Below are 17,401 nucleotides of genomic sequence, written 5' to 3' on the forward strand. Positions count from 1 at the left end.
GATGTGTTCCTGATTATGTATTTTTAATCATATGTGACAACTTTAATAAGTTTGACATCCGCTGTTTTGTATCAGGCTTCAACCAGCCAGGCAGTACTTCAAATATTTAATGTAGTTAAGTAAAATTATTTAAGAATCATATTAATAATCTAATAATATCATAAAAATGCAAATTTAACATCCATTTGTTGCTATTTTAAAAACAAGTTTCCACAAAGCGAGGCAACACTGCTAATAGTTTTTGCCATCTGAAGCAAAATCGTCCTTTAAAACACAAAATACAAGACTGCACAGTCCCCGACGCATGCAGCACGCATTACAACAGACGCTGCCCGCCTGACAGTACCGCACTCGCACAGTCTCTAATTTTGATTTGCTTATTTATTTCTTGCCTCAGAGCATAAGCCGACCGCAGCTGAGTGAATATGTCAGTTTTATTTATGTTCTTCCTTTTTTGGAATTTGAACTGACAGGATATACCGAATGGTAGTTGTTTATTTATTTATGGGGTTGAATCCCAACAATTTTAAATGGTTTAAATCTATACAAAAAATTATACTGTATTGGGGTAATTATTTTCATTTTTTTATATTAATGTCTGTGTTATTAATTTGGAGCATTTAATTAATTTTAATTTCATTTTATTTATGGTCTTCTTGAACTTTAAGAGAAAGATTTTAGTTATCATGATATTTAGCAATAGCGATATGAAAAAAATCATTACAAATTGCCCCACCTGTATAATAACGATATAATAAAAGTATTCAGTTAATGTATATGTTTGATGGTCGGGCATATGCTAAATAAAAACAGTCATTTAGCTGTCTTACTGTTTTATCTCTCGCTGCTTTTGTAACAGTGTTGTCAGATGCAGGAGGGAGCTGCTTTCAGCTGGAAACAAAACTGTGTCCATGAGTTATTCAGTACCAGGAAGAAAGCAGACACAGTCCCTGAAACACTGCGGAACGTTTAGCAGCTGTATTAGGTAGATAATTCACTCAAGGTGACAGACAGCAAAAACAGCTAAAAGAGGCTGAATTCTGGTAGCCTTGATTCAAAAGAAATGGGAATCTTATCCCATAGCTGAATTTGTGAAACAGGGTATGAAAACCAGGCTCAAGTCCAACATTTTTTATGTTTTATGTTTCTTCAAATTTCAAAAGATTAACATGCAAAAAAATTCATGTATCCATCTTTTTATTTTCTATGAATTTCTTACTTGTGTCCATTCTTTGAATTATTACGGTTTAGTAATGGCGCAGGTGCAGAAGTAGTCACTTGTAGCACATTAAGAAATGATTTAACTTCTAATAAAAAAAACTCCACCAGGTTTACAAGAAACCGTCGATCAAACGCAGTTCACACATCGTTATTGCCACAGGCCAAAGACAGAAAGGTTCAGCATCATCCCCAGGGGTGCGTAGCTGCTCAGCAGAGGGGGGTTCCCCTCTTTCTCGACAGGCTTCATGAGGATTTGGGGCACTTTTTATTTCATGCGTCAGAAACAGTTCGATAAACTAACCCATTTTTTAGACATAGTTTTGAGAGATATTTGGAGACAGTGAAGTTAAGATAGCAAACACTGGAAATACTGGAAAGCCAAGTTGTTCGTGATTGCATCACTGCTCTGCCGTTTTCATGCACAGCTGGGATTCTCAGCTTTTCGCATGCCGCACCACGTTGACGTGTTATCCTGACTACACGATCCTTTCTGCCTCACTCTCAAACTACAATTCCCCACCAATTACTGCTTCAGTTACACGTCTTTCCATGCCGTCACTTTGCCTATAGCATAAACACAGTGACAAGGACATTAAACCTAATTAAGCTCATCATGTGGTTGCTACAGTAACAACTTATAAGCTAATGTGTAGATGTTTGCAGTGTGAGTTCTCAAGGGCATAAGAACAGAATTTATAGTGTTTGCATTAGGAGCACGAGTCCTAATACGGCTCTGTCCTCCAAACAGGCACAGATGTGAAGGAAGCACAGGTCATTTGTGTCTCCACGGGAACCAAATGCATCAACGGTGAGTACATGAGTGACCGCGGCCTGGCACTCAATGACTGCCACGCTGAGATAATTGCCCGACGCTCGCTCATCAGGTACCTCTACACTCAGCTGGAGTTCTTCCTCAGGTCAGTGGATGGTGTCAATTTGTTTATTTTTTTGATAATCTAATTAAATCCTGCAGCTCTCTGTCGTTCTTTTAGACTTTGAATGTCCGTTTTAAATACAGGTTTTGTGACATTTGTCTGCCTCTGTTTCAATTTCTCATTGATCCGTGGTTATAGCAACAACAAGGAGGACTACCACAAATCAATATTTGTGCTGTGCGACAAGGGAGGCTACAGGTTAAAGGATAACGTTCAGTTCCACCTCTACATCAGCACCTCTCCCTGTGGAGATGCCAGGATTTTCTCTCCACACGAGGCCGGAGTGGAAGGTACGCGGCGCTCACGTCTCCAGCTCGGCTCTCACGTGCTTTTAGTTTAGTCTCGTCCAGCTTAGTATTCAGTGTTGACAACAGGTTTTGTTTTTTTTTAATTTAATTTAATTTGTAGGTTTTTCTCTCGTGCTTCATTTCAATTAATTAGAATTTTACTCCACTGTCCAAATACACATTACAGACACATTTAAACAAGGCAGTAGTAATTATAGCTTTTTGTCATTCTCTGTCTGCTGCTATCAGTCTTTCTGCCGCCCAGCACACCCACACTGTCTGTCTGATTAACCTCCCTCTTACTCCTGTCAGAGAGCCTTCCGTTGCACATGGCAGGCTGAATAAAAAACAGCCACATTCAATTAGTCACTGAATAGATGGCGCCTGCTGGTGGAACAGCACAAAACTTTGATAACATAATAATAAATAATGGGTCACGCTGGGTGGGAGCCGTTTTTACTGCCGGTAGAATAACTGACTGTGCCAAAAATCACTCCTGTTTACTATACTGTCCATTATATACTTAAGTTTTCACAATTGTATGTGTGAATTCTCAATTAGAAAGTCTGTCCACCATTAAGTGCTCACAAAAAACTCTACAGCTGAATAAAAAATTAATGTACATGCCAAGGATGCAGCTTTTTTAAGCTGCAGTGCAAAAACACTGAATTTAATACATACGGTGGATCAGTGGTGTAACAGATTTCAGCCAAAACAGATTTTTGTATATATTAGCATAGAAATGGGGAAAGTAATTTTTTTGGCATGTGAAGTTTTATGGACAACTTTTTTCACAAAAACACAACCAGAACAGACAAAAGTGCCAAAGTCAAAACCTTGACTCACACTTTAAGAGTGTAAACAGGCAAATGCTTTATTCATCCCAAAGGATGGGATGAATAAAGCTGCCAAAAGCATGCAAAACTTTGTTCAATAAAATACATTTAAAATCACAGAAGAAGAAAGTAGCTTAAAAAGTTCAATGTTACACTAAAGATGGAACTCGGTTAAATAGCAAATGCAAAAAAGCAAAAAACGGTGATTCAGTAAATCTAAAAACTGTGGTAAAGATTTTCTGTATCAGTCACTGTGGGAGTGGAGCTCTAACCAGTTTTAGACAAACCAGTTGTATGTGTAGAGGACGGCTTGAATTCATTAATTATCCACATCCTATCACAGCCACAGTCAGTTGGATAAGCGCTACATCAGCTGATGGAGGAAAGTTTTTCATGTTCCTGAAAATGTCAAAACTTTTAGGTTAACACACAAAAAACAGATTTAATTTATTCATTTATTCATATTTTCTATAAATGCCTGCTATGGCTGAGTCGATCCACCAGTAACACATCTGGGATTAAACCAATTGTCAGTAACAACTAGTGCCATCGTTTCTTTTCACGGCTCAGATTAATCTCTCTGTCCTCCCAAAAAGTCCTGGAGCCAGGAATGTTCATACTGTGGTCCAGGACGTGTGAGCGAGGCAACATCTCACTACAGCAGACCGTGAAGCACATCAGACTACACCCACAGTGTTCCCCTGGGTCTACTCACCAAGTTGTTCATCTTATTGTCCAAACACCTCACATTCCCCATGATCATCGCTGAAACTGTTCTGGAGCCCAGTCGTTGCCTCGGTAGCTCATCTGGGATTTCAGGCCTCACCGTGGGCCATGGGATGATCAGTGCAAACAGCTGGTGGAGATATACATTAACAAGAGTCTAATATGTGGAAAAAACCACAAGTAGGCTTGCAAAACTTGACAAGACTCAATAAAGGAAAAGTTTGCATTAAATCATGAAAATAAAAGAAATTCAAAGCAAAAGAGAGCTATTGCAACAGGTTCCCACTCAACAGCGTTTCCTCATTTTTCCTGCTTTTTAACTGAAGAAAAGTAGAATGACACCAAGAAACAGATTCACCCACACATTCACTTTCTTTAATGTTTCCTGATCAAACCAACATTCACTGTATCACCAACAGATTTAACATTCCAAACATCAAATGAGTGCCACAGAAAACTAAGAGTAAATGAAACTCATACTGTACGTGTACTCCTCTCTTCCTTTATGTGCTTCTGCTGCGATGTGCCACCCAGACCAAGGAGACAGACATCCTAACCGGAAAGCACGGGGTCAGCTGAGGACCAAAATCGAGTCCGGGGAGGGCACCATCCCTGTAAGGTCCAGCAACACCATCCAGACCTGGGACGGTGTTCTTCAAGGGGAGCGATTACTCACCATGTCCTGCAGTGACAAGATTGCGAGGTATTTTGGGATAAATTGAGTTCAGTTGTCGTCCTTAGAAATATTCAGAAACTCTGTTCCTAAGTACAAAGTACAAATCGAGGAGCCTTTCACAAATAAAACAGATAAAACAATATAAATATAACCAAAATATCAAAGTACACTTTAAAGAAGTTTTTTTTTTTGTCACAATTAAATATGTTAACTTCTATTTGTGTAAATTTTAGAGCAAAGATGAATCAGTAGTATTACACTGGTTTCTGGCATGGAGGAGGCTGGAAGCTGAAGGTTCAAGTCAGCACCATCAGAAATGTAAAACAGATGTTTCTGCATGTCCGTACATACCTACAGGTCTCCTGTTGTACAGTATGTGTGATTCCACTAAAGATGATGAATTATATTTATAGAAACAGTTCCATACATCGTGGACATATTGACAGAAATGTCAGTATCAATAGAGTCATGCTCCTGTAGGCTTTGTATTACCCGTTGGGTTTTCTCCCATTCTTAGACCGATATGATGATTGAATTGCTTTCTGTGTGTTATTAGAAACCTTTAGTTTAACGAAGGCTACATAAAGCAACACGTCATGCTTCAGCTTCAGTCAGCCTGTTCCATGAGACTCTTTTCATGTGTTTTATTTTCCACCGCTACAATCGACTGTACAGCGCTTTATCTTTGCTTTGTCCATCCACCACGCCATTTCAAGCCTTCGGGGGTGTCAGGGACAGCTAAATTGATATACTGCCCCCGGGGCCATCTTTGCAGACACATCATAGCGTCTTTAGTCTGTGTCCATGTTCAAGGCGACACTCTGCCTCTCTTGTGATGAACGGTGAAACTTCTCCATAACTCCTCTCCTGAGCCCTCCTCCTCTCGCTTTCTGTGCCCAGGATCATAATATTTTGCCCGAATGGACCGAGTGATTGAATGCTGAGTGTGTATTTGACGAGGGACATGTCTACTGACTGGCAAATGCTGTTTGCACTATGTGAGCTGCCCTTTCACTGTGTGATTTAGATTTTATGTGGTGGTCCATCGTGGAGGGATCCAAGTCAGTAGAGGGCAAAATAAGGTGGAAGTTGTATATTTTTAAGTCTGACTAAATACTTTAAAGTTGACACGAGTTACAGATCAGTGCTGAAATCAAGAAGCAGAAAAAAATGCATGTAAGCAATTAAGGTATGAGTATCTTTCTTCCACTGTGAGAAACTATTATGCACGACTTGCCGCGCGACCTCCTCGTGACACGACTATTAGCCGTGTCAGAAATCCTCCACCCACCTGCCTCTGTCCCTGTGTGAGTGATAGTTAGCAACAGGGCTGCTGTTCAGTGCAACTACTGACGGGCAGGCTTTGCCCCGTGCCCCCAGTGCTCCCTCGTTACACATTGTTTTCGCTCCTCTCATTTTCCTCTGATTACACGGCGTCATTATGAACGAGCCATTCTCTGCCTCGTGTCTGTCCTTTGAATGAGTTCATTAGCATAAAGGCAAATTGTTCCCTCAATTTTCCTCTTTTCTTTTGTTATTGCTGTAACAGCTCATCACGTGTGCTTTCTGACCTATTCTGACCCTGTTCTCATTTGAGTGGGTACAATCTGTGTGTGTAGACGCACAAAGCACGGTATTGGGGGGGAGGAAAAAAAGCGATAAAGAAATACAGTGATGTTTGACAGGAATGAAATTGAATGCCTCTCAGAACATAACTCAGAATGTGTGAGCTCGCTTGATTGTTGTGGCTTTTTACCCGGTGTGTATGTGTGTCCTTCAGAGGGTATACAGGTGTATATGTGTCACCGTGTTGCTGTGATGACACAGCGTGTGTGTGTGTGTTGCAGCAGTTTGTGTATGGCACAGAATATTATAAAGCTGTTTGACTGGGCTGAATGTGTGAAGGAGTGCTTTACTGCTCGCAGCTACAGTGAATTTAGATATTTTATTTTGCCCTCCCGCCGTTCCACACACGCCTTCTCACAAACGCGCGCACAGAATATTGCATACGGAAACAATGGACCCTCTGCGTAGCCTGCGGTCTTTTGCATGTGTGCATATTACTCTTGATTGTTTTGGGTTCACGTTGGTAATTTCACAGACTCTCAAACAGTCTGCCTGAAGTAAAAGGGAGAATGAGAAGAGCTAGCCAACCCTCATTTTGTAATGTTCTCCTAAAGACAAAGGGTAGTGATACTCACTGTTTTTCTCTCAACATCAGCGAATGCAACAGGAACTCCATCACCAGTGATGGAGTTGTCCAATTAAGTTGCAGTATCACTTTTGTAACCAACACTTCATATGCATTATTGTTTATTAGGGTTTTTTGTGCCTTGTAGCTGTGTTGTCACAAACCTCTTAAGTATCACGAGACACATCATTGTAACTAATGTAATGATGAAATAATGATGGCGTTCCTGCAACACTATCACAGTATAGATGCTTTGTTCTGAGTATAAATATAGACAGTGTATTGGTCCCACCCTTATTATCATATTATTTGGAGTAATTACTGCTACGCCTCATCTCACAAACATCCTGTTAGTGAACTCGACTGGACTCTAGAAGATACATTAAAGGTGTTTTTTGCTGCTGGAGAGCACAACACAAATAAAATTATGTTGACAAAATTATTGTGACTGTGTGCAATCAACTTTCATTAGCTTTGAAATGTTTGCTTTGAAAACTGAGACCAGGTCTGCAACCACTCTCAGCCATCTGCAGAGTGACTTTGATGCATCAGGACAGCAATAAAATGGCGATAAGACAGTCAGTGTGATATAAGTTTGACACTGAATTTGGTCAAGCTGGCAGTTACAGAGATTAACTGTAATAAATACGTGTAAATTTCAACTCTGTTGCCGTTTGTTGCAAAGCTGCTGTCGTGTACATATACACAATTTCACCTTAAAAGCTTTCGTTCAGAATCTCATGGATCTGACATGTTGCACACAAGTCCTGTCTGCAGACCGGTTCAGTGCATTAGTAATCTGTCTCTGTTTAAAATCGGATTACAGATTATGGTTTGCAGTTATTTACAAACCATCACCAATCTTTCTGTTTGGAGATAGGTTGCCTCCCACCAGGTTGCACTGTGCAGTCGAGTCCAGAGGTTGAGGGTGTTGCATGCAACTATTTGCTATCAGTCACTGTTCACCAACTAATTAAATATAGTGACTGGGCAATCACCAAATTCCTAGTAGCGAGGTTTCCTCCCTGATTTTCCTCTGGTGTGACTGAAACATGGACACCAGTGTTGTTTAGTACTGGATTGAAATTTTCTGGCAGAATTTCTCAGTCTTAAAAATGAGCTTTTCATTCATCTAAATAGTTTTAGTGCTTAAACCTTAACAGGAATATTTTGAGGGCAAAAAGCCAAACCAGTTGCTTAGCTGCTTCAACATTACCAAATAGTTTTGGAGCATTAGACCTCATCAAACCTACCCGAGCAGTGACTGAAAGCATAAGTAACCTGTCAGTGGAAAGAGCCTTTTTCTTTGATTAAACATTTCAAATGTTACAGATGTATATCTTTGGATTCGGTGAGATTGGAGCTGAATGCCACGTGCACGGTCTGGAAAGCAGGTCATCGCTGGGTTTTGAGCTTTCGATGGGATTTGTTGACAGTATATAAAATGCACTGTATAAGATGCTAGCAGCCTTCAGCACCACCTTTCTCGAACATTTCCCATATCTGTTATTTTTCTTCATTTTTCTCGCTCTCGCTTTTTCTTAGCCCTCACACCTTTACTGACTCTTTCTCCATCTACCCACCCTTCGTTTCTCTAACTCTCTCTGGCTCTCTGTCTTCTTATGTATTTGTCTTTCTGCGAGGAGGGCAGGCACTGCTTCACAGAGCATGTAAATAGGAGAGTGACTGGGGAAAGATGGCTAATGGCACAGCATGGAAATAAACAGAAGTTTGGGGAAAATGGAATTGGATACCTCACACTGTAGATAGCAGTAGGACGTCAGATAGGACTCAGTGTTTACGTACTAATATGCAGTATTAACTCTGTTTTTGTGTGAATTCCAATCAGCCTGTGAGCTTTACAGTTATTGAGGATGTCCTGCCTGCACACTGAAATCCTAAAACTGCCTCAGTGATACGTTGAAGTTGTTGTGAAGCTCGTGTGCTTTTCTCTCTGCAGGTGGAACGTGGTGGGCATCCAGGGCTCCTTGATGAGCTACTTCACAGAGCCAATCTACTTCTCCAGCATCATCCTGGGCAGCCTTTACCATGCTGACCACCTCTCCAGGGCCATGTACCAGCGCATCGCAGATATCGAAGACCTGCCCCAGCAGTTCACCCTCAACAGGCCTCTTCTCAGCGGTAAGAGCTCTCGCCTCCTTTGATGTAGATGAGGTGGGAAAGTAAGAAAAGTGCATCATCAAGTTTCCTTCTGCAGATCTCTGCCATTATAGATCAGTCATCGTGTTCACGATTTCACGGGTTGAGCGGATCACTGTGTTAATCTTTGCCAATCGACCTGCAGCTGTCTAAATATCACAGAGGAAGATTTTAATCCTAAGCAGTAAACACATTAATTCACCCCGCTGGTCAGTCAGTCCCACAGGAACAGGAAGACAGTTATTGCTTTTCTCCTTTTGTTGGATCTGAGCTGACATTTACCTAGTTCCTGTGGAATTTGAATAGCTTTATCATTTTGTGTAAATTTTCAGCATTGGCTTGACCTTTTAAAAAGGCCATATAGACCAGGACTCCTGGAGTGTTTTCTTCTCTCCCTCTCTCTCTTTTCAACTTTCTATTTTTAGATGCAGAGCATGCAGTCTTTGTCTTTTGGTTGTTTTTTGTAAGACAATGCTGTGTTTGAGGAAAGATGAGTCTGCTTTCCATTTGCATTTCTGCTCCACTTTTTCCACTTAATATTGTTTTTCATTTAAAATATTGTATGTAAAGACATTTGCAAGAAGTCATAAATTATTATGGAAATGTTTGTTCGCCAAGCTCCAGCCCTGCTTATTTACAGTTGCTTTGAAGCTTATAAAGGAATATTAGGGCCACATTAAGAAAAAACATGCATTGTTAATTTTGAGAAAAAAGGTGGAAATGTGGAGAGTTCCTGCTGCTGTACCCTCTACAAAATACCTCGTATAGGGGAGTTAGTGAAATAACCGTCATTTTGTGTTTTTGTGATAAGGCACACATCCTCTTTATTGCATGAGGGCGAACCCGTCGGTATCCCTGCATTTGTTCATTCCCAGCTGTTTCATTTTGCAGAAGTTTGGCCAACTCTTACAAGTTTGTGTTTTTCCTTCTGCACCATCTTTTCAACGTCCTTGAACTCATCATCGCGCTCTGTTTATGTGCTAAGAGAGAAATTCTTTCCTTGTTACTAAAACTGATTCTAAAGTACGATTTCAGTAACTCATCTGCACAAAGCCTTTAGCCGCAGCAGCTGTCATAGACGCTCCTTCTTTCCACATAAATGCAGTTTCCAGTGACAGCAGTGGGCTCTTTTTGAAACACTGGGTCTTTAATTTTAGACAGAGGTAGACAAAAGACACACAAACAAGTTTCTTACTTCAGACAGTGAACCACAGTCGCTACTAACATTGTTACGTAACTCATATATTTGGCAAATGCTATGAGAGCATGCCCAGTGTCCAGCACCAGCTTACAGACGATGTTTATTTATACAGAGAGATTTATTGGTTTTAAAAAATGAATCTTTAACTAGATTTCAACTGTTTAATCCATTCATCACTCTTTTTCTTGCATTTTTTTTGTGTTTCAGGGAAAAAAAAGCCAAAAATCCAGTTATGGTTACAGAGTTACAGCTATCACAGATTTTGACAGTTGCCAAATGGGTTTAATGAGCAATAAATAATAAACAATAATAGGCAAAGACCGTTCACTGGCACTCAGGGTTCTTTCATCAAATTTTATTGTCACCTTTATTTTACCAGGAAATCCTAAAAAGATCAAAATCTCTTTTACAAGAGAGACCTGGCCATACAAAAATAGAAAAGTGCTACAAATACAAAACAAATACGCAGTATTGAAATACACCTAACGTAAAAGAAACATCTACAAGTCTCCTCCCTGCATTCCTTTTTATAATCACTGACAGATAACGGCATCTTTAGGTTTATGTTTTACTGTAAGTTATTATAGGATACATTGGAAGAAAATGTTGCTTTCCCCAGATGTGTCAGAACTATAGGGACATCCAAACGCAGCCATTAACAGAAGTGTAGCTGGAAGAAAGGTCCTGCTGTAGACTGGAAGCTCTAGAGTGGCTTCATAGAGAAAAATATAGCAAAATATACCAGACGGCCAAACCACAAACGATAAAGAACGTAGTGGTGAGTCAGAAACTTTGCATTTGTAATAAAACGTAGGGATGAAGGAGGACGCATGCATATATAACATGTCATCATAATCAATTACAGAAAAAAAAACAACTTTCTACAAGTTAGTAAAGTAAGATTTATTTCTAAGGTAAAAACCAAGCTTCACTTTATGATTACTAATGAGATTAGCAATGTGTATATTAAAGAGGAACTTGTCCATCCAGAAATCCTTAAATCCGGTTATTTTGGACCGTTCATGTCCGGAGGCAGCAGTCTAAGCAGAGAGGCCCAGACAGTCATCACTTCCACCTCATCTGAGGGGTGGGGCACACCAAGTTGTTTCCAAGTCAACCGAGAGATATAATCTCTCCAGAGTCCTGTCACTAAGAGAAAGCCCAGCTACCAAATGAAGGAAATTTCCATTTCTATTCCATTTCCACTGCTGGTGTCCGCGACCTCAGTTTTTCTGCCAGTACCCAGAGCTCGTGACCACAGCTGAGGGTTAGAACGTAGATCGACCGGTAAATTGTCAGCCTCACTTTCACGCTCAGATTTCTCTTCACCATTACAGATTGGTACAGATCTTGTCATCTATCCATCCATCCAAATACTTACCATGTACCCTTTCACTGGTTTTGCCATCAGATGTAACAATATAATAATCATCAAACCCCATTGGGTGAGCTTTGCAGAAGACCATATATTTTCTTTCCTGAACATTTAACTTGAAAGTGTCGGAAAGCACACCTGCTGTTCTTCTCCATGTACATGTAGCATCACCACAAAGTCCAAAAGAGACAGATTCTGAATATACATCACAGGTCGCAGATATTTAAAAACATGCTGTCAGCATCATTCGTCAGTGCCCTGAAACAGCTCGTGGATGGATAACCAAACGAAATCAGTCCCTCATAAAATGGATAAAGACACTTTGCTGTGGAAATTGGATTGTCATCATGTGTTAGATTGTATAGAGAAGCAGAAGTGAAGGAGCAACACCACAACACAATAAATAAATAAAAAATACACACGCAAACCAATAAAATTAGCTCTCATGTGGGAAAGGAGGCAGTGATGCTCTAATTTCATGAGCTAGAGTAACATAACATCTCGTTTAAAAAAGAGCAGCAGAGCTAAAGAGTTTGACATGTTTAGAGGTGTGGGTGATTATTCTGCACCAGCCGCCTCCGCCTGATGGTGTTATATTCTGAGTCTGAATTTTTCAAACTGAATAAAAATCCATTCATTCATTTCTAAAGAAACTGAGAGTCATTTTCTGACTTTCCTGCTTGAGCTCCATTAAACACGAGCAAGTGTTTAATTAAAATTTTGACATTTTCAGCGTTGTTGTACTGCTGCTCTGTTTTCCACCAAAACATCCAGCTGGCCGTGCCTCTCTTGCCCAGCTGTGCGCTGATACAAACACCTAAAGCAAAGTTCAAGGTCAAGAAAATACCACACTGCTAAAGCACTGCTTACACTGGTCACTGTGATGAATATAGGGCACTCCATATTAAACAAGTGGAATGAGTGGCACTGTGGAGATTTCCTTTAGATCCTGGGGGATGACACGGGGCTTCATATCACACAGCCGGGATGTACGTTTAGCTCACCCTGCTCCTTCTCTCTAAATGGCAAGTAAAGAAGATAATGGTGGAAGGTTATTAACCTTTTCCGCTTTAGAGAGTTTTTAGCGGTGAAAGTGCTGTGGCGTTAGAGCGCTGAGGATTTCATCCCCTTTAAATCATCTTCTGCCACAAGTGCTGCCAAATGGAACCAAGGAGCTTAATGCACACACACACACACACACACACACACACACACAGAGGAAGACACAGGGATTTATGGCATCCATATATCTCCCATTTATGCTTGAGATACAGTGGAGGCCAAAGCCCTGAAGTGTGTTAGAAGAGAGCGAGCTCTGTCCTCACAGTCCCCCCAGGTGGATTCTACTGTTTGTCTCTACTGAGTTAGACAAAATGAAATGAGAAGAAGAAAAACTGTCCTGTTTAGAGATATTGTAGCTGTGGGAACAGCTGTCCTTTGGAAGGATGGACTGCCATGTTTGGGTACTTCCTTCATTGTTTAATACATCCACACATGAGGTAATAGAAAGTCTGGGTGCTGTGGGAAATAGCTGGAGCGGTGCCGTGCAATGATTCCATTTCTGGCATTGACGTAATGTTAAAAAAAGATTTTTACATTCTGCGGAGGTCCTATAAATAAAAACGTCTCTGTTTTAACCTGCAGCCTCGCTCGGTCTTTGACTCTGGGTGTTTTTAATGGCAGGTATAAGTAATGCTGAAGCCAGGCAGCCAGGCAAGGCACCAAACTTCAGTGTGAACTGGACGGTGGGTGACCAGGGCCTGGAGGTGATCAACGCAACCACGGGCAAGGACGACATGGGCCGCGCCTCACGGCTCTGCAAACACGCGCTCTACAGCCGCTGGGTGCGCCTTCACTCCAAGGTACGGCGAGGCCGGAGCGCACGTTCACACGCACCTCGCTGTATTACTGGCACAGACGTGCTGAGTCACGTGACATAACTATAGTTTCTTACATAAGTGATTCTGACAGTGAGTCGTAAACAGACTGAGGTCAGCTGCAGTCAGCGTCATGTACACGTCTGAACGACACGTACTTCAGTGCGGCATCTCAGGAGTCGTAGCTAAGCTACTGCTTTGAGATCATTCCTTGGAAGCCCTGTTCTGATTGTTTGCACGTGAGTGATGTCACCATTGACCTCGCACAGAGAGCAAAGGTCAACTTTGGTGTCAAACAGACTCAACTTAAATGTTGAGAATGAAAGGTGGGTCTGTGGCTACAGCAAGTCCAAAGGATCAGGTCAAGGAGCCGTTTTTTCTAACATTAACATCATTTCCTGGCATGACTGTGTATGTGGAGTGTGCTGCACTGTGCTGAGGCGTGTGCGTGGGAACATCTCCCTGCTATCATGCACCCACTGATGAGGCAGAAAAACGCTTTTTTGGCCCTCTTTGACTTTGTCCACTTTCCCAATAATATAATTTAATGTTTAGACACGTTCGTAGTCAGAGCCTGACTTCCAAGGAGTGCAAACAAGTTTCTTTTTCTTTGTGTGGTAGGTGCTGGAATTTTAGATTAATGCCTCACTGTTTTTGGTTTGTTCGTGTTATTCTGGTGCTTACTTTCCTTTCTCTGCGTCCTCAGCTGTCGTCCATTTTGCGGATCAAGGTGTCGAAGCCCAGCTCCTACCACGAAGCAAAGCAGGCGGCCACAGAGTACCACTCTGCCAAGCAGGCGCTCATCAAGGCTTTCCACAAGGCCGGCTTGGGGGCTTGGGTCAAAAAGCCCATCGAGCAAGACCAGTTCACCCTCAGCTCCTGAGGGAGTCGAGGGATTCCTTAACCACCCCCTCCTCTTTCCCTGACCCAGGCCCGAGAGAGCCCCCGCATTAACAAGCAGACACTTACTTCCGTCCCATGTGTCAGCACGCACGTGCACTTTGTATTTGTGGAAATGAACGTGCACAGTTTCACAAACCATCCGTAACTCATCATTCTCATTCCTCAGAGGACATCAGCCTCGTGTCTTTGATTTAACTTTTTACTTTGATTTTACTGGACGCTCCGTTCCATTGAATTATTTTCTGTGTAAAACTGGAATCCATGTTTTGTTTTTTCGTTTAACTCGCACCCATTTGTTTCCCAGAGAAATCATGTTCTTACGGCGTAGATGTGGAAGCTGAAATTATACCGTTCTGTCTTGTTGATCAATGAGTGTAGCTAATTTAGGTCGGAATGTAGCCTAGAAACGGGATCTTTGTTGACTAAAACCAATGTATATGGACCTAAAACAACATATATATCTTTGCTAAAATTAATGACTATGACAAATTTTAATTTAATTATGCATAAATCTTCAGGATGTAAATCTAGTACTGAGAAAAACATAAGAGTTGTAACGTTTAATGTGTGTTATTTGGTCCGTTCCTTAGCTGAGACTACGTGTTCTTATCCTCTGGATTAAAGATAAAAATGTTACAAAATGTTGTCGCCCTGTTTGAGTCACTGACTGGAAAGAGTTTATAAGGCAGGTGTGACGTAGCGCTCTTTCCTTTGTTTTTAAGTCGTGTTCATTCATCTGTGCGTATGATTTTTAAGTTATTTTATGTCACTCTCATTTCATACTTGAACAGATGCGAGGGAGGGGTGAGGGTCACGTTGACTGCCCCCCCCACCCCTCGCCTGGGTCTTGGGAGAAGCTTTGGGAGGTGCTGCACGTTGTATTTTTTTTCTTGATCCAAGCCATGGCTTTGCATGGAAACTGAACTTAGAGGCCTGCAGAGCAGAAAACGTAGGATGGGGAGCCCCGTGCGTCCGTTGGCGAATGATGTTGAATGAATGCCAGCATCTTCCTCCACAGGCAGCTTTGAATCTTTGTCTCTATTTTCTAGATTTCTTGTGATCGGGGGGGGGTGGGGACAATTATTTTTTTCACCGTTAGGCATTTGAGGACTGGGGCTAATGCCACATAGCGATAGTTTAACGGACCTCTCAGATCTTGTAATTATGTCATTTTGTTGCAGGGAACAATGATGGCTGACAGATGACATGGTATATATGTACTGTAGCAGCACATATAGTATATGAAGTCACTAGATGCAATCCCTCCACATTATTGTGTGCGGAATCACCTAGATGAACAGCAAAGTAAAATGCAACCCCTGCATGAGAAGACTCAGAAGTCGTATGCTAAAATGTGTCACAGTGTGATGTCATGTTCATCCTCGTCCTCTCTACGCCCAGTTAAGAAACATGTTAGCTGCATATTCCATGTTGTGAATTAACTCGACTCCTGTACACCCCGAGTGCATAAATGTCCTCATGTTTTCAATTTCTAAATGAGGATGTGTTTTCCCGCGGTGACTTCCTATTTCCAGCTGCGGGAAATTTCTATGTGCGGGTGTGTGTGCAATTAATGTGTGTGCTCAGGTTGTCTTTAAGCATATTCCTGTCAGATTTTCACCAAAGATGATGATGTCCATGTGTGTTTCTGCCCCAGTGTTTTCCTTTTCTTTTTCAAATATCTAACATTGTGGCATCGACCCTTTACTGTCCGGTTTTTTGCATACCCGCACAACAATGTACTTTTACTTTGTACAAAAATGATGTGCTCGATTCAAAGTGTGGGAAATACAAATGTCAGGCTTCTTTAGTGCATCTGTAGCTGTCAATCAGTGATCATGTGTATATTGTGAGCTGCGATCATTATTGCTGCAAAATACTAGTTCTGTGTAAATAAGGAGCAACAAAGGCAACACGTCTTCTGACCTGTACAATCGATTCATCCTCAAGAACAAAAAAAACCCAAAATGGTTTGATCCCTCCTCTGTTGCTGAGATTGTGAAGATGTTACTGTTGCTAAGTAAGTATTTGTGATTCTGTGTCACTCACTGGGCACCATAAAAGCATGGCACTAACACTGCCGGGGTCAACATGCTTCATCCCCATTGTAGCCACCCATGTTTTAAAAAAATATGCACTGTAAAGTGCCTAAGCTCAAAGTGGCATCCACCAGCTGGCACGTGTGATGTCATGTATGTACCTTTCACTTATACTTGGTTGTTTTTTGGGGTATTTTTGTTTGTTTGTTTGTTTTTAGTCAGTATTTAAAAAGCAGGAAGCGGGGACTCCCAGAGTAGAGTTAAAGTTAAAAACAACTTTAAAAAAAATCATTAAAAAGTATCCAGTGCCCCCCCGACAAACAGACCCAGACCAAAGTCTCGAGCAATACTGATAATATCTCCTGTAACGTCAGGCCAAAACTAACAGTGTGTCGAGTTTTCCTCCCCGTCTGCTCCTTCGGTTTTCTGTTGGTGTTCTTCGTTTATTCTAAACTGCAAAGCTGTCTGAGATTTTTTAATATAGATATTTCCCCCTAAAGACTGCCTGCTTGTTGAATTTTGTTTTCATTTTTAACTGCACTAAAGATGTCAACAGATGATGTCATGATCTCTCTCTCTATACATATATATAGAGATATATATGTATATATATATTTAAAAAAGAAAAAGTCCCCATTTATGGATTAGATGGATCAAACTATCTGCAAGAACTGAACTGCTTCTGCTTAACCCTTTGTGAATCCTCAATGATGGTCAGTGCACCCCTCCACCCCACCCTTCTGCAGCTGCACCCATTGGTGGGGTTCTTTTTTATTTATTTCTTATAATTATTATTATTATGTTTCTTTTGTTTGGTGACTCCAGATCGGTCAGTGTTTGTTAACTGATTTCCAGAGCCACTGCTCTCTGTTCTTCTCCTTCTGCAGTTGTCCAATGTGTGAAACCCTCCCTGACGAAAACTACAACTTTGCATGTACTACCAACACTGAAGCTGCACCTAGCATGATGACAAA

The 17,401-nt window shown here is 41.2% G+C and overlaps 1 protein-coding gene across 2 annotated transcripts in view; it reads left to right on the forward strand.

Annotated features, from left to right (window-relative positions):
* The window catches only part of adarb1b (adenosine deaminase RNA specific B1b), a 122,307-nt gene extending 105,981 nt beyond the window's left edge, over positions 1 to 16,326 (forward strand). For both annotated transcript variants that reach the window (XM_005450432.4, XM_003443238.5), the window contains 6 exons: positions 1,970 to 2,138; positions 2,295 to 2,446; positions 4,540 to 4,708; positions 8,833 to 9,014; positions 13,292 to 13,470; positions 14,192 to 16,326. In XM_005450432.4, the coding sequence (XP_005450489.1) occupies positions 1,970 to 2,138; positions 2,295 to 2,446; positions 4,540 to 4,708; positions 8,833 to 9,014; positions 13,292 to 13,470; positions 14,192 to 14,368 (1,028 nt within the window). In that variant the 3' untranslated portion in view covers positions 14,369 to 16,326. The remainder of the gene's footprint in view (positions 1 to 1,969; positions 2,139 to 2,294; positions 2,447 to 4,539; positions 4,709 to 8,832; positions 9,015 to 13,291; positions 13,471 to 14,191) is intronic.
* Positions 16,327 to 17,401: the final 1,075 nt, after the last annotated feature.

The sequence above is a fragment of the Oreochromis niloticus genome, linkage group LG16, assembly GCF_001858045.2.
Source record: "Oreochromis niloticus isolate F11D_XX linkage group LG16, O_niloticus_UMD_NMBU, whole genome shotgun sequence".
Classification (NCBI taxonomy): Eukaryota; Metazoa; Chordata; class Actinopteri; order Cichliformes; family Cichlidae; genus Oreochromis; species Oreochromis niloticus.